The sequence below is a fragment of the Emydura macquarii genome, unplaced genomic scaffold (assembly GCF_026122565.2).
Source record: "Emydura macquarii macquarii isolate MOO-44397 ecotype Brisbane River unplaced genomic scaffold, CSIRO-AGI_Emac_v2 contig_2417, whole genome shotgun sequence".
Lineage (NCBI taxonomy): Eukaryota > Metazoa > Chordata > Testudines > Chelidae > Emydura > Emydura macquarii.
The window spans coordinates 1,491,117-1,514,626 of NW_027132554.1; the positions used below are offsets into that span (position 1 = coordinate 1,491,117).

The window sequence follows — 23,510 nt, forward strand, 5'->3', positions numbered from 1 at the left end:
AGCGGTTCCTCCGAGGAGGGCCCAGCCAGTGCCCCACAGGCCAGCGTCCGAGGCCCTGGCCCCGTCTCCTTGGTACACCACTGCCCAGTCCACCGGTCAGTCAGGGATGTTCCCCAGCGTCACTGCAGTCACTGTTTATTTACACTGTATTCCAAGTGGAAGGGAAGGAGGAGATTCTCCCAGTGCAAACACACAAGGTAAGTACTAGAGCTGGTCGAAAACCTTAGACGGAAGGCTTTTCTGTTGGAGAAATGCAGTTCCAAAGGTGAAACACTTCACAGAAGTGAGTCAATTTCAGCCAAGTTTAATTTTAGGAGGGAAAAATGTGGACAATGTCAAAAGGTCCCTTTCTGACTTTTTCGAACATTTTGATTAACTCAACATGGATTTTTTCCTAGAACGGTCTTTCATGGAGAATACAGAAATTTCAGTTTGTTTCTATAGAAAAAAGTCAAACGTGGATTTCTTCATGAAATGGACTTTCCATCCTCCGCACAGCTCTAGTCAATACAAACGTGACAGGAACTGTGGGACAAAAGATAATGACCCCAACTGGACAAGGATCATTTTAGCCCCAACAAGAGAAGTGACTGATTAGTGCTAATGACATGAGTGTTAGGTGGAGACTGTAGGGATAAATGAGACAGGAGAGATTTAATTCAATATGCTCCGTGCAAATGCCATGCACACTTTCAATCTTCCTTTGAAAAGTGACCTCAGATATGCACAAAGCTATCTGAGAGCCTGATATTTCTAGAGCTACTGCCTTGTGCTCCACTATGTCTCTCAACTTTTTTCTGCAGATAAGAAGTGAAATTACTGGCACTTTGGAAAGTGTAAACATAGGAAGCTCTATGGACACATGGGATCTCTGTGAGGAAATGGTGCAGAATTTAACTCTCTGCTTTATCTAAAGTCATTAAAAAAAAATCAGAAGTGCCCGGCTTACCTGCATGGGACTGCATGTGTTCCAGAAGATTGTTATAAAACTGAAACTGGATTCCACAAGCTCCACAGGTATAAGGTTCTGTTTGGGAGAGATCAGAAGAGTCACACAGTGTGTGTAGAGAAACAGGACATGCACATTTCATAATGGAACACTGTTGTGCCTTACAGCCCAAGCCAGAAGACCTGCTCACTTTACAGTGATTACTCATGGGAATAAAGGTTTGCAGAATTAATTCCATAGTAGGCAATAGGTCCTGATTCAGGATAGCACTTAAGCATGTGAATACTTCCTGAATTATGGCCTTAGGCGCTAAACCTGCAGACATTTATGCCTGTGCTTAACTTCAGCCACATGAGAAGTCCCCTAGAAGTCAGCGTGACTACTACTAAAGTTAAGCACAGGCAGAAATGCTTGCAAGACGAGGGCTTTAGTCTGGGTACACACGCTTTCCTTTTTTTAGTTCCTCTCTAGTGTTTTTTGTCTGTAACTGAATTTAATTTTAAATGCAGTTTTGTCATTTCCAGCCTCTGCCTCCTGTCCTGAGAAAGACTGGGCCAGAGGGACGGGCAGTGCGCTGAGGGGGCTGGAGGCAGGAGCTGAGAGTTTGGCATCAGGCTGTGACAAATCCTGCTCCCCAGAAGCTGGGACTAGTAGGAGTGTTGTGTGGGCAAGTGAGTATTAGCTTTCTGGCCACCAGTCAAGATCAGACCAGGGCGGGTGATTTCCACTGGGCAGTGGGCACAGCTGCTCTGAGCTGCTAGGGTGGGCAGAAAGTCTGAGCAGAGCATCACAGCCAAGGTGCCAGTCAGAGAAGAGGGACGGAAACGCTGTTAAAACGATTTCTTTAGTCAGCCTGAATGTGCGTACAGAACTCATAGTGTGACCACTAATGAGCCGAATGCTAGTTTATTTCCAGTCAGACAAGGAGGAGTAAACTGAAAACTCAAATGTTCACTGAGCTGACGTACAAGTGTATTTTCAGTTGCTTGGTTTTAATAATAGAGCTAGTCACTGTGCACTGACCACAGGATGTGGTATTAAGACACCATGTATGGCAATGGAGTCATTGAAGGAGTCAATGTTGCAATTTAATTCTTTACCTTCATATACACCAGCACATTTGCACTATTAGTCTGTGCTGTTACACTTCACAAGAGTAGCTTGGATACAGTATGTGCATATAAGTGACTCTTATGGACTCTCTCCGGCATACTCAGAGAATTACTCAGTACAATCATATACTACAGATGTTTATCTACACTTGTAGGGGAAAAGTATGTTATTACATTCTATTATTGAGAAATACCATTGCAGATTGCATATGCACAAGGGAATTAGTAAGCATCTCAAAAGGTCTAGAACACTCACTTTCCATGCTTAACTAATGTGCCTACAACCCTGCAATTCGTCCCCCTCAGATAGTGAAGAACAGAAATTAGAACAGAGCTGTATACGGTGGTAAAGTGAAAATCAACAAGGACCCTGGCACAGAAACCTAGGAAGCTGAGGCATTGAAAAACAACCCACTTCAGCGAACCCTCCTGCAGAAACAACAGACAAAATCTCTATCCAATTGAAATGAGGGGAATACTGAGGCTGCTCCAACTCAGCTCAGCATCTTATTTAATTTGACATAATTCCCAGATTTCTATCATGTACTGACACATTTTTGTTATGGTGTGGAAGTTTGGAAATACTATAACTAAATCAAAATAGTTGTAAGGGAAAAGCAAGAGGTTTTGGCAGCTGAATACAATGCATTTAGGGGTTTTGGCACTTGAGATGGAGTGGGAAGCTGTTTGGGAATGCGGGAAAGACATATGGGCTGAATGTTTCTAGTAAAATGATCAGTAGTGAAATAGTTAACAGCAACTTGTAAACTATCACGAGGTTTCAGACTCAACATGATTAACATGAATGGGGCAATTCACAATGCTCAGAGCTTATTTCAGGCTGCTGACAGAGTCAGGAAGACAGAACTGCATACGTTTATATTTGGTTCATATTCTGAATGTTTTCTTCACTATTAAAAAGTACCATAAAATTGAAAAAGTTGAAATTCTGCTGCTTGAATCTGTATCAAGGGGTGAATTCTGTGGCAAATTCTGCTGATTCATGGAATATACAGGGTCCTGAATATACACGCTCAAAAAACCCATCCCTCCCCTCTGCCCCAAACTCAGAGATACAGGACATCTTCCTGGGAAGTACAGCAAAATAAAAGAGCATAAATCAATTATATTAAATCTAGTACTGTAACACTGTGTTTCTCTTCTTGTTTATTTCCTTCTTCCATTTCTTTATCCTCTTCTTTTCTCTTTCCAAGCTGATCTCATCCCACTCGACTCCACACCATTTTCTTCTTTCTTCTGTTGTTTCTCTTTTTAAATTCTATACTTTTCTATTTTAAAAAAGCATCTTCCTTCTCCTAGTTCTCCCTGCCCATTGTTATCTACCTCTTTCTTTTTCTCTTGCTACCTTTTATTCCCTTTTCTCTGCTCCTTTGCTAATCTCTCCCCACTCCCCACCCTTCATGCTGTCCTTTGGGTTCCATGTGTTCTCCATCTATTTCTGAGACCTCTGGATTTATACTGACAAAGTAAGGCCATAGCTAGATATCTTAGGTGCCTGAACACATGTGCAAGAGGCACAGAAACAAGTAGGAAGAACTGGAAGTCCTGGCACAGTCAAGGAACTATGATGTGACTGGAATAACCGACTTGCTGGGGTAACTCACACGACTGCAGCACTGTCATGGATGGGTATAAACTGTTCAGGAAGGACAGGCAGGGGAGAAAAGGTAGAGGAGTTGCACTGTATGTAAGAGAGCACTACGACTGCTCAGAGCTCCAGTAAGAAACTGGAGAAAAGCCTGTTGAGAGTCTCTGGATTAAGTTTAAGAGGTGAGAACAACAAGGGAGATGTCATCATGGACGTCTGCTATAGACCACCAGACCAGGAGATGAGGCAGACAGAGGCTTTTTTCAGACAACTAATGGAAGTTTCCAGATCACAGGCCCTGGTTCTCATGGGGGACTTCAATCACCCTGACATCTGCAGGGAGAACAATACAGCAGAGCACAGACAATCCAGGAAGTTTTTGGAGAGTGTCGCGGACAATTTCCTGGTGCAAGTGCAGGAGGAACCAACTAGGGGCCGTGCTGCTCTTGACCTGCTGCTCACAAACAGGGAAGCTTTGGTAGGGGAAGTAGAAGTGGGTGACAACCTGGGCAGCAGTGACCATGAGATGGTCGAGTTCAGGATCCTGACAAAAGGAAGGAAGGAGAACAGCAGGATACGGACCATGGACTTCAGAAAAGCGGACTTTGACTCCTTCAGGGAGCTGATGGGCAGGATCCCTTGGGAGGCTAATATGAGGGGGAAAGGATTCCAAGAGAGCTGCCTATATTTTAAAGAAACCTTATTGACGGTGCAGGAACAAACCATCCCAATGTGCAGAAAGAACAGCAAATATATGGCAGGTGACCAGTTTGGCTTAGCAGAGAAATCTTCGGTGAGCTTAAACACAAAAAGGAAGCTTTCAAGAAGTGGAAGCTTGGACAGATGACAAGGGAGGAGTATAAAAATACTGCTCGAGCATGCAGGGGTGAAATCAGGAAGGCCAAAGCACAGTCAGAGTTGCAGCTAGCAAGGGACGTGAAGGGTAACAACAAGGGTTTGACACATCTGTTAGTAACAACACAAATGTCAGGGAAAGTGTGGGCCCCTTACAGAATGGGGAAGGCAACCTAGTGACAGAGGATGTGGAAAAAGGTGAGGTACTCAATGCTTTTTTTGCCTCAGTCTTCCCAGTCTTCCCAGCAGCACAGAATGGGGAGGAGGGAGCAGCCCTCAGTGCTGAAAGAACAGGTTCAGGACTCTATGGAAAAGTGGACATGCACAAGTCCATGGGACTGGATGCAATGCATCTGAGGGTGCTGAGGTAGTTGGCTGACGTGATTGTAGAGCCTTTGGCCATTATCTCTGAAAACTTGTGGTGATTGGGGGAGGTCCCAGATGATTGGGAAAAGGCAAATATAGTGTACATCTTTAAAAAAGGGGAAAAGGAGGATTCGGGGAACTCCAGGCCAGTCAGCCTCACCTCAGTCCCCAGAAAAATCACGGAGCAGGCACTTGGAGGAGAGGAAGGTGATCAGGAGCAATCAGCATGGATTCACCAAGGGCAAGTCATGCCTGACCAACCTGATTGCCTTCTATGATGAGGTGACTGGCTCTGTGGATGTGAGGAAAGCGGTGGACATGATATACCTTGACTTTAGCAAAGCTTTTGATACGGTCTCCCACAGTATTCTTGCCAGAAAGTTAAAGAAGTATGGGTTGGATGAATGGATTATTAGCCTCTGGAGCCCGTTCAAATTTAAGGAGGACAGCTGTTTTAAATTGTTCAGTCTGTCCCATCCGTTTGGCCTCTGTGGCTCTGCCAACTCCACTCATCTTCATACTCCCTTTAGATCCTTTAAATACGGCCTCCCACAACGCTCTTTAGGTCTGCAACGACCCCACTGGCCCTGTTACTCATGCAAACTTCCTCTCCTTCAAATCTCTCATTTCCCCGCTCCAGAACTACTTATACATTTAGAAAAAAATAAGGAAGCGCCTGAGAGATCACAAGACCACACGATCTTTCAATGCACAGCCCCCTTCTCTCCTCAACCCTATGGCCGGAATTCACATTGATTACTCACTATAGGAGCAGCCTCAGCTGCTGATCACAACGCAGCTTGCATCAGCCCTAAAGGATCCGCAGTGCTCATCTTCCACACATGTGAATGGGAGCGTGAGAGAGCAAGCGAAACGGAAAGAACATCCTGTGGCGCTTAGGGAAATGTTATCATAACAAATGATCGGCCCTAGCAAGCTGCTGACATATTCAAATGTCTCTCACCTGCTTCAAGCTTTTCAAATGAAACCTACTTACAGACTCTCAAAAATCAGAGAGGCCCAGGGGGCCCCAAAGATAGGCTCAGCTAAATCTTAGCCAAATTGCTTGCTAAGAAATTGGATCTGCTACTCTACATTATCCCAACCACAGATGGGTGATGGATCGCTGTAGGACAACACAATCCTGTCAAGGGTCGACCTTCTATTTCGTTTGTTCTCTGGTTGCAGAGTTCAGTCAAGTGGAACTATCCATTGGAGACAAATTGTGTTTTGAAGGACCGTAGGTCTAAATTCTGGCCATGTAAAAATGCACCAGGTCTTTCTGTTTACGTATCTGCAACTGAATCAGAGCATCCCAGAGAAGCAGAGAGATCAGGCAAGGCTGTCCTCCTTTTCAACCAACACCTTAACATTTTGGCATGCTTGATCAAGCGCATGCTCAAATCCAAGGAACACATTGTGCGTGTGCACATGGGGTGCGGGAAGGACTGAATGGACCTTAGTCATGTAGGTGGGTGAAATGCTGCTGTCTGTTCTGGAATATACAGCCCCAGCACTCCTACGAGTCATGGGTCAATACCACAAACTCAGGGTTGAAAACTGAGCAACCCAATCCTTGTATATTAAACACTCACCCATTACCGAAGTGTCAGCCAGTGGCACAGTGCCCATTCTCATCCATCACTGACAGCTCTAAATACTGCACCGCAGGGCGGATATCACTCACCTACCCAACTTGCTACACGAGGAGCGAAGGGCCAAACCTTGCTGTTGTGCCCAGCCTGAGCATTAGGCAGGGACGTGTGTGAAAGGACTGGCCTCTGCAAGGTGTGGAGCAGCAAGGGGGCTACCCCATGGAGGCTCATTCAGCTCAATGGCTGAAGTGACACACCGTGCCTCTCACATTCCCACTGCAGGGGAAAGGAAGGCCAGAAACCTTGTGTACCGGCAGATCCATGAGCCGGTCTGACTCAATTGCCCCCCATATCACATGGTGCGGTGTGGGAAGCCCCTACAGAGCAGGGCTCGGTGTTATGCAAAGGAAGCACACCCTCTGTGTGCCCCACTCCCTTCAAATCCTGCTCCTTATCTGGTGTAGCTGAGCCTCATCCGCTTTTGCTGCCCAGGGAATTTGGCAGCTATAGAGCTGGGGATGGAATCTGCCCTTTAATGAACAGAAAGGGCTGACTATGAACGGGACAGGCAGACAGACAGACTGCGCATGGTTCTAATGCTAACATTATTGTTACGGGCACCTTGTCTCCATGTTACTGCTGCAGCTTGCGAAGCCTTGGTTGAGAGAACATGCTTAATGCCTACACTTGGCAAGGAAAAGACTTTCATGAGATGGCAAATGCTACGTGGGCCAGATCTATCTACACGGGCACAGGAAAGAGCCTGGCAGAATGTGCGCCATAGACCCAGCACATCTGCACACAGTTCCAAAGCAGCTGTCTCCCTATACAATCCCTTCCCCAAACCACTCCACCCATCGGTTCCAGTCTTCCCCATCCACTCAGCCTTTCTCCCCGCTTGTCTGGCTTCTCTCTTGAGCAGCGGCAGCAGCTGCTACAATGCTCCTCCTTTCTCCTGGCCTGCCAGCTGCTCACTTTTCTGTCCTCCTCTCCTAACTCCCTCTGGGTCCTGCACTGGATGAGGGGAGAGGTGAGGGCAGAGAAAGTGCTTAATTTGTAATGAAAGAGGTGCTGGGGCTCAAGCAATTTTTTTACTTTCATAACTGAGCCCAGAGGTGCCCGGGCTATGAACTGCCAAGCCGAGAGGTGCCAGGGGTCAGCCCTGGCAAAAATTAACCCCAGGAAAAACAGTATCTACACCCAGATTAAATAACCCAATGTCATTCCCATGTCTATCACCCACCCCCACAACTAAGCCTGAGAAAACAGTCTCGCTTAGTTTGGGGTCTGTCCTACCCATAGTGAGGCAGAGCTGAGGACATTTAATAGAAAATAACCAGCACGGTGTCTTAGCTTGAGCCTGCCTGCTGAATGCAACCAGGCGGGGGAAATCTCACGGAGGAGAGGTGGCTGTCTGATACAACCATCTCCCACACAGAGATAATCCACACTGCAACATTTTTTTTGCCAAAAATGTAATAAAAAATAATGCAAGAAACTGCTGGAAAATTTTTCTCATAAGTTTTTTCAATGTTTCCATTAGCTCTAGTCTCAAATAATGTATGGATTGATTTATAGCCATACAAGAAGGACCCCCATCCATTATTCTGCACACCTTCAACCTTGTTTGCAGAAACAATACAATTCAAACCAACAGCAACCCCTGCAAAACCCCCACCTGCAAAACACCAAGATAAATGGGACTTTTCCACAATCAACCCCCCCACCCCATAAATGATAGCTCCCACTGGCCCCAACCTCTTCCAAAGCCTGGGCAAAAAGATGAGCTGTGAAGCATACTCAAAAAGGTCATTACAGCATCACTCCCTCACTGCATCTCACCCAGTGTATCAAATGCCCCAGTAACAACAAAGTGGGGGAACCAGACAATCATCACACTCTCCAATGAACTCCCCGAACAATGACAAAAGAAAAAACACCCCCTCACCCATGGGCAAACACTTTTCACAAAACGATCCCTCCATCTCTGATCTTCCAACACTTGTCCTCAAGGGAACCCTGCACAACACCGTCACAAAGCAAGCCTGGAAACTTAAATTCATCACTCTGCTGGACACCAAAAGCCACCGACTTAACAGGGACACTGCTTTTATGGTTCATCACAACAATTTGAAACACATCACCCTGCCTGCTACCCTTAACTGCCCACTTCAAACACTTTATGCATGGCAATCTAAGCCCCAACTGCCCACTTCGTTTCATGTTACCACCTCCAAGATGCATGACCCTTTCTACTGACCAATCTGTCCCAACTTGTATTTATTTAGCTCAGATGCTCCGCTTCCTTCCCAAGATCTGAAGAAGAGTTCCGTACAGTTCAAAAGCTTGTACCTTTCACCAACAGAAATTGGTCCACCTCACCTCACCTACCTTGTCTGTGTCATTAAGGCATTTGTAAGTCAAAATAAATACCCTGAACTCTATCCACTAATCAGAAGCAACCTGCAGATTCTGGAGTCGTAGTATAATGTGCCCTCTGCAGAAGGAACAACTTCATTTGTAGGCAGCGGATTTTATGCCAACAGACGTTTCGAGGTTATTTTAAAATGCAATTCCAAGCACATTAAAGTTGTCTAATCGACTCTGCACTGAATTTGATTTTTTTAGATACTAATAAAATTGACCAAGGAAAAACCTCACTTGTTTCTAAAATCTTAAAGGAGGAACAAAGAGAGCAAATGTTCTCTCCCGCTCCTGCTGTCCTCATGGGTAAAACAACCACCTAGAAGCTCTAGAACACTTGGGACTGTCTCACGCTAAGGGACTAAAACTCAGGAATGAGAATCCTGCACAAAAGGTAACGCTACAGAAATACACAAAGAAGCCAAGCAACAATAAAAAACACGGCAAGATAAAACTTGTCAAACAACATAATTAGCACTGTTTATTAAAACCAGGGCCACTTCTCATCTCCTGAAGAAGGCGAGTGACAGCAGTAGAACCTTCAGCCAATCCATATCAAAGCCATTTGCATTCCCTTGTCTTTTCAATAATGTGACCAGCTGAAATTTCTCATATTTGGTCTCAGTGCAAAGGGAATTGTTTCTGGAAACTGTTTCCCCAGCGTGTTGAGCCATTAAGAGACGTTTTCCTGTATATACATGTGACTCAAAAATGGGTGCATTTTAAAACGTCAAATCTTGGTCTATTAGAACATGTGTTTTTGACATGATTGATAAAACCTGATGCTCAGAAGTGATCCAAAATGACATAGCAGTCGCACACGGCACTGACTGTCCCCTCAGAACCTTGTGTTTGTTTCTCTCTCATTTAAACCCTAAAGAGTCAAAGCAGTGATGCTTGTTATATTTCGGCACACAGACCAGTAATCAAAACAGTTATTCATGAAAAATGCTAGCAGGACAGGACAACCACGAAGGCCGGGCGGAAACACCTCCTAGGTGAACCAGACATCCATCACACTTACTTTGTAAAAGCGGGAAAGGATTTGAAATCAGGGGACTTGCGGTTTCTGCAAAAAAGAAAGAGATTTAAACATTGAGACTGGCAGAGACCTCGCTGCATCCTCCACAGGTCTGGACTCTCCGTTCAGCTCATTTTTCCGTAATCCTCTACCGTGCATCCCGAATCAGCTGTTTCAGGGCTCGGCTCTCCATTTACAGGAAATTATTACATGTACAGCACTGCATTTTGTCTCAGTGGCTCAGCAAGCTTCCTGGACTGGGGAGAGCTGGTTCTTTCAAGGTGTGAGGAATTCCTATTTTGAAATGTTCACAAATTTTTGAAGACACACCGTAATGCTAGATATACAGTAACGGGACTAGACAACAGCGGTCAGTGACAGTACAAGAAAATCTGGGGCTCCTTACAAGTCCTTCTGACGGGGGTCCCTGGCTGCAAACCCCAAGATTCAGTAAGCATCCTCCTCCAACTTTCTTTCCCCAAATTCCTACGCCTCTCGGGCGCAGGGGCTAAGGGAGGAGAGTTAAATTGCACTCAGAGGAAGCACGTGGGGTAGGTAACAAGTCTTGTATCCAAAACTAGTGTGTGTTTGTGTGCGGGAGGGAGGGGTCATGGGAATAGTGGGTGGAAGGTTTCTGTAACATGGGGCATCTTGCACACTTCCCCCTCCCTCCAGACCTGGCTGTGATAACAAGAGCAGACATCCTGAATTCCCCAATAGCTCTCAGTCAGCCTAAAGCAGATTGTACGCCACGTCACGGTGCAAGAGCAATAAATATTTCACGCGGTCCCTGGCAGCTTGTGCCAGCTGCAGGCTTGGCAGTCCTGTCACTGGTGGGGACGCCCACCGTGCTGTGACTCTGTGGAGGGAGAAGGATCTGCTACAGTATTAGTTCAGTCATTGAAAAGGGTTTGTGAGCCGGCCTCTGTCCCCAATTCAGAAAATATAAATGGCTGGAGCAGTGAGTGACGCTCTCAGGGGGTGACAATTCCCGAGGGGTTCAGCCTTGGGGAGCCAGACTTGAACAACGGGGACCTTCTCGCCAGACCTCACTTTCCAAGTGCGGGAGGTCGGACTGGTGGCACTCTGGGAAGGACATGGACGGATGCAGTATACTGTGCAGCGTATGGCAGAGTACTGCTGACTGTGTAAAGCATTTCTGTTACTTGCACAAAGGCTGTCCTTGCAGTCAATGGAGAAGACTCTCCACTGGTATTGGTTTCTAGGCTGGTCCTACGGAGCCTTTGAGAAGGACAGACATTGCGCGCGCACGCACGCACGCACGCACGCACGCACGCACGCACACACACACACACACACACCCTCTACTTTTTAAAAATCCTGTAATTGTGGAACAGCAACACCGATTCTGTATTAACTCCAGTCCCCTGCCAGACCCATCCCAAGCCCCCTACTCGACTCTCCCAGCCCCATTACTCTAGCTCTCCCAGTCCTGCACCCTCCTGCAGCCCTCTCTCCCCCCACGGCCTGGTTGCCATCACTTCCAGGACTGCCAGCTGACTGCCCACTCACTGGCTCCAGCCACTTCCTTCATGCTGCTGCTGCCTGGGTGCCGCTCCGCACACTGTGTCTGCTGCCCCAGCCCGGCGAGAGCATGGAAGGGAAAGGGGAGAGCTTCCCGGGCACGTGTAGAGGGCCTGGAAAGGACACGCAACCCATCTAGACCCTTGTCAGGCCCCACCATTTGGAAACCCTGCCCTAAGGGTCCCTAATGCTCTTGTAGATTAGAATCAAGACTTTGCACTCCACCCAGCAACTAACCCGGCCCGAGAGAGTAATGGAGCCAAACAAGTTAAACAAAACCCAGCACTATTCTGCGTGGCCTCACCCTTTCTATAGTCCCAGGGTCAAACTCAAATATGAGCGCCACTGCTTTCCAGACGTTCCTTCCCGCTCCCCATCATCAATCACAGCAGCTCCTCTGGACATACCTGCTTGATCTTGTATTCTAGAGAAAACGCTCTTGTACATCACTGTCTGCAGCAGGCCTACGGCCACTCCTTCGACACCCCTCCCTTCTCATTGATTCACAGAGCTGAAGGCCACAAGGACAATTAGATCCTCCAGTCTGACCTGTCTATAAAGGGTCCGTGCTCTTGCTTGCTGCTCCGGGCTTCTTCACCCACAAACCACCTGCAGATGCCGCTTTGTGCTCCCATGAGCGCTCTTTATTTACAGGCTTTTCTTCCCACCACCAACTATTGACAGGAACAGTCCCAGGCCAGGGGCCGCACAGTCTCCATCACCAGATCAGGGCAGCTTACCTCCACCAGAGGTTTCTCCCACTCTGGCTGACCTCTCACCCCTTCTGGCTACTGCTCCTACCACCTCCCTTCGGTGAGCCTCTGGTCAGCCCCGAGCTCCTTCCTGTGAACCTTTATAGGGCCTGTCTAACGAGCCTCCCAAGTGCTCCTCGTTAGCTCAGTCTCTGCAGGCTCACTTGGCCGGCTCCATTCCCCCTTTAATTAGGGCTCCAGTACTATTTGAGCTCCAGGGTGTGGGTGGAAGCCCGCCCACAGCTGAAAGCTCCTCCCCCAGCCTGAGGGGAGGAGCCATTGAACCTGGACTCAATTAATTACGGGGGACAACAAATGAAGAAACAGATGGGCATGGGGGTCAAAGGGTGAAACGGAGGGAACCTGACGGAGACACCGAGCAGAGGACCCTGGACAGCACCCACTGCTCCTCGAAGGTAGCCAAGGAGTCAGCGGATGCGGTCCAGAGGAACTCTGCTCGGAGACGTGAGTGGACGGAGGAACGGAAGGAGGCCCCAGTCGCAGAGCACCTCCTCGGCCAACCTCCTCTCCCTGGTGTTGTAGATGGCCACCTTCGCCAAGGCGAGGAGGATGACGAGGAGGTCCTGTGACTTTGTGGAGCCACGGATGGGGTGTGCAAAGATCAGAAGGTGCAGCCAGAACCTCAGGAGGAGGTTCTGGAGGAGCTGGAATAGGGGCTGCAACTTGGCGCACTCCAGGTAGATGTGCACCGGAGTCTCCCCCACGCCGCAATAGGGACAGGCTTAGGTATGGGGGGTGAACCGCGCCAGGTACATGCCCGTGCTCATGGCTCCATGAAAGAGTTTAGGGCTCCAGTGGCAGGGGCTGGCTTAACCCTCAGGGCTCCACCAGCACCATCACACTGCTGTATAACACAGGCTCTTACATCTCACCCAGTTACCCCTGTATGGAGCCCAATACCATGGATCTGACTAAAGCACCTCCCAGGAAGGCATCTGGTCTCCAAGCCAGCAAGAGACAGAGAATGCACCAATTCCCTTGGGAGTGTGTTCCAGTGACTAATCATCCTCACTGTGTCCAATTTGAATTTCTCTGTTTCATTTACAGCCATTGGTTCTTGTTCTGCCGTTCTCGCCTAGATTAAAGAGCCCTTGAGTATCCAGTATTTTCTCCCCAGGAAGGTCCTTGTACGGTACAATCTTTACAACACTCCTGCGTCTCCGGATCACACCTCCTCAATGTCTAAATGGGAACATCCAGCCACTCTGGGTCCCCGATAGCCCGGTCAGGCTGAAAGCAGCCCCACAGCTACCAGCTGCTTCTATTCGCCTGAACAATCAGACAGCTGCTGATGCCTCATACTGGCTGGACTATGGGGTAGGAGATCTTTGGGGCCGGGACCAAGTTCAGAGCCTTGGGTTCCTCTACAGAAGTGGCCCAGCGTACATACATCCTGGACTCCTTCCATTCCTACCTGAGCCGGTCAGGGGATGGTGTTATTATTGATATTATGGAGGAGCCTACCAGCGCCAAACAAGGTCAATGCTGCATTATACCGGGCACTTCCCCAAAGAGTTCATCTAACTAGACAACCCAGACAAAGGATGGGAGAAGAAACAGGGCAGCCAAAGAGGGGAAATGACTTATCCAAGGTCACACAACAGGTCAGCGGTGGACCTGGGAGCAAACCCTGGGTCTTCTGAGTCCCAGTCCAGTGCCCTACCCACTTGGCATCCTATCAAGCACATGGTAAACGCACGTGTGACTGCCTCAGTGTTGCTCTCTTCCCTTCACAGGTTCAAATTACGTAACACTGCTGACATTTCTAGGCAGAGGGTTTCACAAACTGATCCACAGACTATTTTTGGGCCCCTGAGATTTTGCTAAAGGAAGATTTTGAGGATGTAAAAACGGTTTGAAATGAATGAGCAACACAGGTCAGGATGGAGCCTTCTCAGGAGTGGCTGAGCCCTAGCTCTGAGCAGCCCAGTAAATGACCAACCGTGAGCGAATCCCAACAAGCCAATTCCTTTCGCATTGCACAGGCGGTTTGATTCCTTTCTGCACCTCTCTCATCTGAGAGACTGAATTTTAGCGAGATCCAGGTCACGGCCAGGGGCTCCAAACCGGCTGTTTGGGCGGCAGAGGAAAGAGTTTGGCTGTTTCCACCGGAGAGTATTTTAAAAGCGCCATGGAAACATTTCAATCACTCTCCAGGTACAAAAGCTGATTTCAACAAAAAGGTAAACGCTGGGTCAGTGGTAGGCCGATGGCCTCTGCTCCCTCTGAATGATTTTTAAACTCCAAACAGAATGTCATGCGGCCTTAGCCTCTAATGCTCAATAATCGATACACCATTCCCAATGCTCTCACGTCACACCCTGACTCTTCCTCACCTCCAAGGGCACAGCTCTGGGCACTCTTCTCTCCCTCCCTCCCACGGCCTGTGCCTGGCAGCTGGGGTCATGCCTTTAATTTTGGGTACCACTTGGAAAAACTGCATCAGGAGCTCCAGCCAGTTTCTGATTTTGCTTACTTACGTATAACAAAACATGAGACAGGCCAGGCCCCTGAGGAAGCACTGGGGCTGAATGGTGGGCTCCCCTTGGAGCCTGCTCCAGAGGTATTTCGTTCTCAGCAATGTCCTCACTGACTCCAATGCTCTGTGTTCCAGCCTGATCGGAGGGAGACCGTCTACCAGCACTGGCCTTGCAGTCTCAGACTAATGCAATTCCTGCAGCAACACTACACAGGCCAGCCCAAGCCACAAAATCCCCATGAAAACTAACATGTTCCACAGGGCTGGGGTGAGACAGCACCTCCAGCAGCTTTAAAGTGGGGCTATAACATGTAGTGGTTTCACCACTCCACTCCCCTCCCCTCCCGGTGCCTTTCAATAATATGGGGGACAAGCTGCATCATGGGTAGAGCCAGGGCTCACAGGAGAGGAGATTTGGCAGACGGGCTCAGAGTGGCGAGGAGCAGGAGATCAGCCCACATCTAGCGGAAGAGGAACGCCTCTTCCCTTATAAAGTGGACCATCTTCTTGTCTCCAAGGTTTTTGCTTAGTAAACTCCAGCTGTCTTATCCCTGCTTTGGGTCCTCAGAGGCAGCTTCACCTACACTGGTGTTTTAATGTGACCAGTTCGCCATAGAGATGGAGCCAGCCACAGGAGCATAAGTCCTTGTGAAACCCCCTCTCTGTACTCAGGCTAGAAATTCAGCAACGGTCAGTCATCCGACAGCGAAGGACCTTCTGCAGAAAAGGACCTGGGGGTAACAGTGGATAAGAAGCTGGATATGAGTCAGCAGTGTGCCCTGGTTGTCAAGAAGGCTAATAGCATATTGGGCTGCATTAGTAGGAGCATTGCCAGGAGATCGCAGGAAGTGATCATTCCCCTCTATTCGGCATTGGTGAGGCTGCATTTAGAGTATTGTGTTCAGTTTTGGGCCCCCCACTACAAAAAGGATGTAGACAAGTTGGAGAGAGTCCAGCGGAGGGCAACAAAAATGATTAGGGGGCTGGAGCACAGGACTTATGAGGAGAGGCTAAGGCAACTGGGCTTGTTTAGTCTGCAAAAGAGAAGAATGAGGGGGGATTTGATAGCAGCCTTTAACTACCTGAAAGAGGGTTCCAGGGAGGATGGGGCTAGGCTGTTCTCGGTGGTGGCAGATGACAGAACAAGGAGCAACGGTCTCAAGTTGCAGTTGGGAAGGTCTAGGTTGGACATTAGGAAAAAAATTTTCCCTAGGAGGGTGGTGAAGCACTGGAATGGGTTACCTAGGGAGGTGGTGGAATCTCCATCTTTAGAGGTTTTTAAGCTGAGGCTTGACAAAGCCCTGGCTGGGATGATATAGCTGAGGTTAGTCCTGCTTTGAGCAGGGGGTTGGACTAGATGACCTCCTGAGGTCCCTTCCAACTCTAATATTCTATGATTCTATGAAGTGAGCTTCCTTCCCCACAGGTACAGCCTTGGGCAATGGACTTTTCTCAGAAGAAGAAGCTGGACACAAAAATCAATTCAAATCCTCATGTAAAAGTTCAGACGGCGTCAAACACTTAACAATCCCAGGCCAAAGGACTCTTGGTGCTGCTATGAAGGGATCAGAGTCAAAGCCCGAAAGTGGGGTCTTGTTCTTCAGAGCAGCAGAAGTTTGGAGCTTAGCCGAGGTGATACATCTTGTGGCAGAGCAGAGTGAGGCTAACCATAACCACATTGTTACAAGCTGCTTCATCCGGCCTATGTAGGGGAGAAGGCAACAGAGTAGAGGACACCTGTGTAAGGTGAGTGAAGGCAAGTTACCTCTCAAGAGCTTTGTATCAGTGGCTCATGTGATGTGCATGGCAAGCTTCACTACATTGTAGCGTGCCCCGCATTTTCCACACCACACTTATGGAAAGAACGGATGAAAGGAAGGTATGAGACAGTACAGTGCACACTAACGGCTAACAAACCAGGACTTCACAGAGCTCTGCACCTAGATCTGGGCATCCAGATGGCACCAGAGCATTCTCTGGCAGGCAGAGTCACTAATGCAATTCTGTGCAGCTGACAGTCCCACTTGTAGGGGCACCTTTGTCACCATGAATGAGAATATTTGTTTGGACTCGTTCCTGGGAGTATAAAAAAACGAAACAAAAAGATGCCTGGTTGGAAGAGCCCAAGAATAGGGCAGAATGGGACACACACAAACAACATTCAAGGGGGAAAAAAAATTGGAGATCCGAGAAAAAGAATGGAACCGAGGCTATGTCTTCACTGACGGCAGCAAATTTGGCAAAAGATCGACTTATCTGGACTGACTGAGCGGTCAGTGAAGACCCGCTCAGTCGATCCAGAATCGATGTATTAAGACCACCTCCTCAAGTGGCATAGCGCTGTGTCGAAGGGAACGCGGTTCCCGTCGGCGCAGTGCAGTGAAGACGGAGCGCAGAAGAGAAGCAAAGCAGTTGACGGGAGTTACGCAAGTTTTTTGCGTAGTTTGCGTAACTCCAGTTGACTGCCGCCGAATCTCGGAGGTAAGTGTAGACAAGCGCTGAGAGAGATGAAAGAGACAGAGAGAGAATACAGAGAAGAAGGGGAAGGAAGGGGGCAAGAAAGACAGAGTCGCAAGGTGACGTTTGATTGCTTTCATTCCATGGAATGCACGACAGATTCTGTTCCAGAGTGGACCACAGACAGCATTTATGGTGCAGTACTTGGCTTCTTAAATGTGCACACTGCTGGGATTTTTTGCTCTATCGACCCAGAAGGAGCATCCTCTCTTTTCTTTTCCACCTAAGGCTCCCACACACTGAAAGCTGGCCCTGAGCAGCTCATTGGTGTCACTCATTTCTCATGGGCCATAGTCTGGGCTTACCCCGCTGACACTCTCCCTGGAGCCTGCCAGACAGAAGCTACCAAAATAAAACAAAACCAGCACTGCTTGTCATGATGAAAAAAGATGAACAAACAAGCAAAAACTCAAGTTAAGCACAGAGAAAAGAGAAAAGATGGAGTACAGGATAACAGTGCATCAGTATTTAAAGCACTTTCAACAGTACAGACTTTCCTAAAGCTATTCAGAACAGTTTCCCCTTTTTTCATTTTTTGTGTTTCTTTTGCATTGTCTGCTACACTGATTTCTGCATTAATTTTCCCTCTTGACAACAACTGAACCAAAAGAACAGGTTTGTTACCTAGGAGCTTCACAGCGTGACTCTCCTATAGCTGGTGACAAGTTGCTCAGAGTTCTACCGGAGAAGTGACTATAAAACTGGCCTGACAGGGCTGCATGCTTATCCAAGGCTGCACATCAAATATGCTCATTTTACAAATAAAAAGATTTTTTTTCTAATCGTCAGCCCTGAAACAACCCCAGGATCTGAGAGTTAAGTAGGGTCCTTTTCTTGTGTATTCACCGGCATTAGACGTTTCTTCAGCCCACACGCTCTCATTGACAGCTATCTTCAGAGTGGCCCTCAGTAGCACCTGTGCAATCCCTTTACTTGTCCATGTGTTTAACTCACTGGTCTTTAATTAAACTTGGAAAACCATTCTGTTGATGATGCACAGAAAGGAAGATAATTCAGCTCCTGCTTTCATAGCTGAGCTGGCTCTGCAGGGCTCACAAGCGTAAGAAAATAATACACACTGGCTGGGATTTCCATAGTTTCTTAGAGGAGTTAGGCACCCAAATCCTATTGGCTTTCAAAGTGCGCACCTAACTGCTTTAAAACCTGTTTGAAATCCCAGCTACGTATTTTTGTGCTGAAGGCAGGAATTCTAACTCAGGCAGCAGATCTATCAAGTAGGAAGGGGCCATTTCAGAGAAGTGCTGCACGGCAAGCCACTGATCCCAGAACTTTATATGAAGTGAAGGATTTTACTGCCATTTCTACCTGCCTGGCTTTGTTGGCCAAGGAGACTGGACATCAATGATGTGAAGAGGGACTAGGACTCTGCCAACCTCTTGGCATCCATGGGAGCTGTTGCCCAAATGGAGGAGAAGGACTAGAGAGTACAAGGGCTTGACACACAGAGACAAGTTCAGATTCCTTTGTTTGTTTGTCTCTCTGTCCCAGAATAAAGTGGTCATCGTGGTGAATGCCTCGATTTGTTCAGATTTGTTCCCACAGTATTACACCCAGTATGTCAATAACAACTAGCTCTCTCTCCAATTCACTGCAGCCCTCTGAATAGCAGCGTGTGGGATTTCCCACTCATTCCATTCTCCTTTCATATACGGGTCCAGAGAGCCGTACCAGCTGCTCTGGAGGAAGGTTAAACCCTATAATGGATGATTTTGCAACATGCCCAAAGAGGAATTTTCTCCTTAACCCTGGCAGGTAGTGGTTGGCTTATCCCTGATGCAGAAGGGTTTCTATCCTGTAGCTGTTCAATTCTAGTTAGTGTAACTGTGAAGGATGTTTCTATTATTCTGAAGCAGCATGGCAGAGTCTCAGATCTGGCACAACATGCAGGGCTCTTCTGTTCAGCTATCACACTGTCAGGTTGTTGAAACCTGCATAGAGATGCTGAGATATTTTTGATGACTCTCTCAAAAGTCATAGCACGTGTGTACCTTTAGTTTCAGTCTAGGCACATCAGAGAGACTGGAATACCACTCTGAGGCAGAGGGAACTACAGGGTGGGAGATAAAGAACGTCCTGCAGGAAGACTCTCCGAACAGTCAAACTAGAGGAGATTGTCTAGGGGAGAGTTATGCTTTGTTGCTGTTGTTTTAAGTTACTAACAAAAGGAAACCCCAGGAAGGGGATACAATTGAGTTCTCCCGAGTGTGTATATAATTTGTTCAGAGCTAGGTGAGACAATGATAGCTTCACCCATTCGTCATGTCTGATCCAGCGGGTCCTGCTTATAATGAGCTGAGACAGACTCGAAGTGTGACGAACTTACCACATGCAATGTCACTGTAATGTACAAATTGCCATTATATTTATAATCCTCTTAAACCTCCAGGTTAAGCTGCTCTGTGAAAAACAACTTGGTGTAACTGAGATTCGGCTTGTACACCTACAAACAACTAGTCCTACTTTATCTCAAGCTCCCACTGACAATATTGAACAGACCCCCTGTGTCTGGACCTTTGTTTCCAATTTTAAAGGCGTTTGAGTCGTAGACCTATTTATAACAATCCAAACAGGCTGTAAGATGGCACAAGCCTTGGAAAACACTGAATAATTGAAAACTTTAAAAACCCAGCCTGCGAAATAGAGAATTACTTTGATCACAGTTTCATTCAACTTCTTCCCTGCCCTGGAGATCATAAATACCAGCAGGAGGGAGTGAGCACACTTACCACTAGAGTTTTGGGAGCTGCTGTTTGTTTCTTCAAGGTTGTTTTGTACTTTGCCTTCCACTCTCCTACTGAACGCGCTTTCTGCTGGGTGGAGAACAAAGGGTGATGGTGAGTGATCAGTAGTGGACCCAGGATTGCTCAGAGGGGAGGCAGGTGTCCTGCTCCTGAACCACGTAACCACAGACCCTGAACAGAGCAGAAAGGTCTAATTCCCCATCCCTGAGGCAACGGGCCAGAGTCACTGAAGGGATAACTGGCAGATATTTGTCACATTGCCTTCTGGCAGAGGAGGCCTGGATGGAACTCCTATGGAGCCTGTGAACACCATTCCTGATTGGCCCAACGGGTTGTGGTAGCGGGATGTGAGGCATTCCCTTGTAGCTTTCGCCTGCCAAGGGAATGAGCAGCTCTCACAGCCTATGGAACAGGTGACCAGGCCTGGGGATGAGCTGAGGTCCTCACCATGACAGCACGGAGAACCAACCATTAAGCCACTATGCGTGCTCTCTTTTTGCATTGTGATGAATAACTGGCATTCCCTTCTGAAGATTCTCCCCAGCAAGCTGCACAGCAATCTCCCCAGTGGATGACTGAAGGATTATTTGGAAGCCCATCAGTAATGATTCACGAGACCATCTTAGGGGGAAACTAGAACAATGTAAGGTGTTCCTTCCTTCCCTCTGCACCCATCACATGAGCACATTCATTCCACAACGACACCAAACCCCAAGGACCCACGAGCCAGGCTCTGATGCCCTGCACTGCCCTGCCAGCTGGCAGGGGCACTCCTAGCCAACCATCTACTCTGCACATGTAAGCAAAAGCTCTAGTGGCAATCCTCAAAGGAATTCAGCACACACTATTGAAGAGATCCAGCTCTAAAAGCATGTGATAATATCCTACAGCAATGGCCATGAACCCTGCAGTCACTGCAGTGTCCTGGAACTTTAATGTACAGCAGAACCTTGCTAATTCACACCCCCCCAGAACCTGCAGTCTCTGAGCACAGATTTAACAGGGAGGTTTCACCTCATGCAGACGTCTTTGCTTTTACAACAGTGTAGCAGTAAATACACTGCCCCAGATATGAAGGATCAATCATAAATATTTAAAACTGAACTACACTTGCCAAATCAATGAGGACGGTCACTGCCTGGATGTAAATATCCTTGGTTTTTATTGCGTTTGCTTATGTCCTAATGCACAGAATGTGCAGCTCTCAATGGGTCTGTTTTCAGTGTGAGCTAGTGAGGCTCTGCTGTATTTTCTTCAGGGGCGGAATGGATTTTGTGGGCAGAGAAGCTGCAGGGTGAACTGAGGAAAGAGACCTTGAATTCAGGGGTAACAGAGCATCAAAAAATTCCCTTGAATACTGATATCAGATCCTGGGAAAGTTGAGGCATCAGAATTAACCCCTGGGATATTCATACACAGACTCTAGCTAGCAGAAGCGTCGTCATTTTCGTTTGCTGAACTGCGGCTGTGGCAAAGGGCCTCTTGTTTGATTCCAGTCACAGGAGACCTGGACTGCATGTGGCTGCTGCTCCATGGACATGGGCCAGTCAATTCCCACCGGGGAGAGACAGCTATTGACTGGCTATGCTGTTACAATGCTGAATTGGTGCTAAGCCCCTGATGCTCTCAATCCACTCTGCTCCTGATTTTTTCAAATAAAGGAGAGCAGGACAATGTTGTTTTCTAATCAATTCAGCGGTCAAGTAATTATTACTAGGACTAGTATTAAACTCCAACGATCAATAAATAACTGGTAGGAATGGCAGGGCTTTGTCAGTGGGCCGAAGAGAGTTATGACACAATGGGGTAACCTTTACGTGTAGAGACTCAGGTTCAAATCCTGGTTTATGTCACAAGTGAAAATGAGCTGGAGGCTTCTGGAGACGTATGAAAAAAAATTGTTCCAGTGGTTTGGTTTTCTCTGTCTTTCCCTCTTTTTTATTTTTATTTTTTTGCCAGATTGACAATAAGAGAAACAAGCTGGTTCAATAGCAAAGGGCAGTGTTTTCCACATCAGAGATCTGCTTCTTCACAGTGAATCCTTATGCATCCAAAGCCAAATGTCGACGACATCGTGAACCTGGAGACATCATCAGGAAACTCCACAGGTCCCAGAGGTCTGTGTAAGATCCCACTTTTCTGGAGCTCTGCAAGCATCAGAGAGGCTTTCCACTGTCCTCTGGGTCCCAGCTTGACCCATTTGGGAAGGTCTTTGACTGACTGGGGCACTAGAGAGGTGTCATTGCAGGAGACGGTGTGCCTGGACAGAGGTTTTGGCCAATGTACTTGTACTAGGAATCCGAGCAGACACTAAAATTCTCTTTGGACAAGATGCTGGCTGGAAATACACCATGCATCATTCCACAGAAGATACCCAATGGATCAGTTTGGGTTTTAAATTCTTTTCTCCAGGCTCAATCTTCAAGGCTCAGGCTCCATGTTCTTTCTCCCTCAAAAGAGGGAGAGAAGGGCACGTCCTGTTTACCTAACTTATTGACACCTTTTTTTTTTTTAAACTAGAAAAGGGAAAAATCCCTTTCCAAAAAATATCTCCCAGTTATTGCCCTGATGAATCTGATCTCTGTCCCATCAAGGCTCCTAATTAGGCTCTTTATGCTTGTGCAATAAACACAAAAGCTGGACGAAGCAGTCACCAGTTTAGATAAAGAAACAAAAAGTCTCCTCAACTCGGACTCCTAAACTAGACGAACTGGACGGACCTCAGTTAGTAACAAAATCAAAGAAACAAAAAGGGACGGCAATAATAACAAGGGACTTACGGACCCATAAGCGACTCTTGCTGTCAGAAAACAGGTCACTCACTGCAATTTGAGGAAGGAGCAGATGTGTGTGTCACCTAACAAAAATATCCTAAGCATTGCTCTTGTTTAGAGTGCTGGCAAGAAGAAGTCTCTCTCAACACAGCCACCTGCACATCCTAGGCAACTGACAGACATTACAGGGATGATTTAAACAGACATCTGCCTGACGCAGATTTAAGAGGCCGGCTAACTAGCCTTATGACAGTACTACGATGTAGAAGGCCAGGTATCCAGACATCTGCCAACTCCAGAGATTTAAGAGAATGTTTCAGTATCATATGGACACATGAACCCTACATCTCAGAACTTTTTCTTTTTTTTTTTTATTATGATGTTTCTTATTTCCCATCTGATTTAGAAGAGCGGGGCAGGAAGGAAGGAGGCAGCTATTTTCAAACTTGATTCTTCTGACTCATTTGCAACGTAACTGCACTGTGGTTCTTGCTGCTGGAGCTCATCTTATCACGGCTTGGTACCCTTGGCGAATGAAGCACCATTAGAACACATGCACGGCATACTCCTCTGCTTTCCTTCCCACTCAACTCAGGGGCAAGCCCCGAAAGCGACATCTTGAGGTGAAAAAAACCTGACAACCCACTGAGCTAACCTCACTCAGGAAGCTCTCCTCAGTTTGTGACACCAGGATGTGAACCAGGGTCTCTTCAGTGCCTTCCAGTTAGT

At 47.4% G+C, this 23,510-nt stretch overlaps 1 protein-coding gene across 12 annotated transcripts in view; it reads right to left on the reverse strand.

Moving 5' to 3' along the window:
- ZNF618 (zinc finger protein 618) overlaps window positions 1-23,510 on the reverse strand; it is a 134,643-nt gene that overhangs the window by 6,395 nt on the left and 104,738 nt on the right. For 5 of the 12 annotated variants that reach the window (XM_067561501.1, XM_067561497.1, XM_067561496.1 and 2 more), the window contains 3 exons: window positions 19,993-20,076; window positions 9,935-9,979; window positions 950-1,027 (listed from right to left, as the gene is read on the reverse strand). In XM_067561501.1, coding sequence (XP_067417602.1) covers window positions 950-1,027; window positions 9,935-9,979; window positions 19,993-20,076 — 207 coding nt within the window. The remainder of the gene's footprint in view (window positions 1-949; window positions 1,028-9,934; window positions 9,980-19,992; window positions 20,077-23,510) is intronic. The other 7 variants (XM_067561504.1, XM_067561503.1, XM_067561495.1 and 4 more) reach the window with 4 other exon arrangements.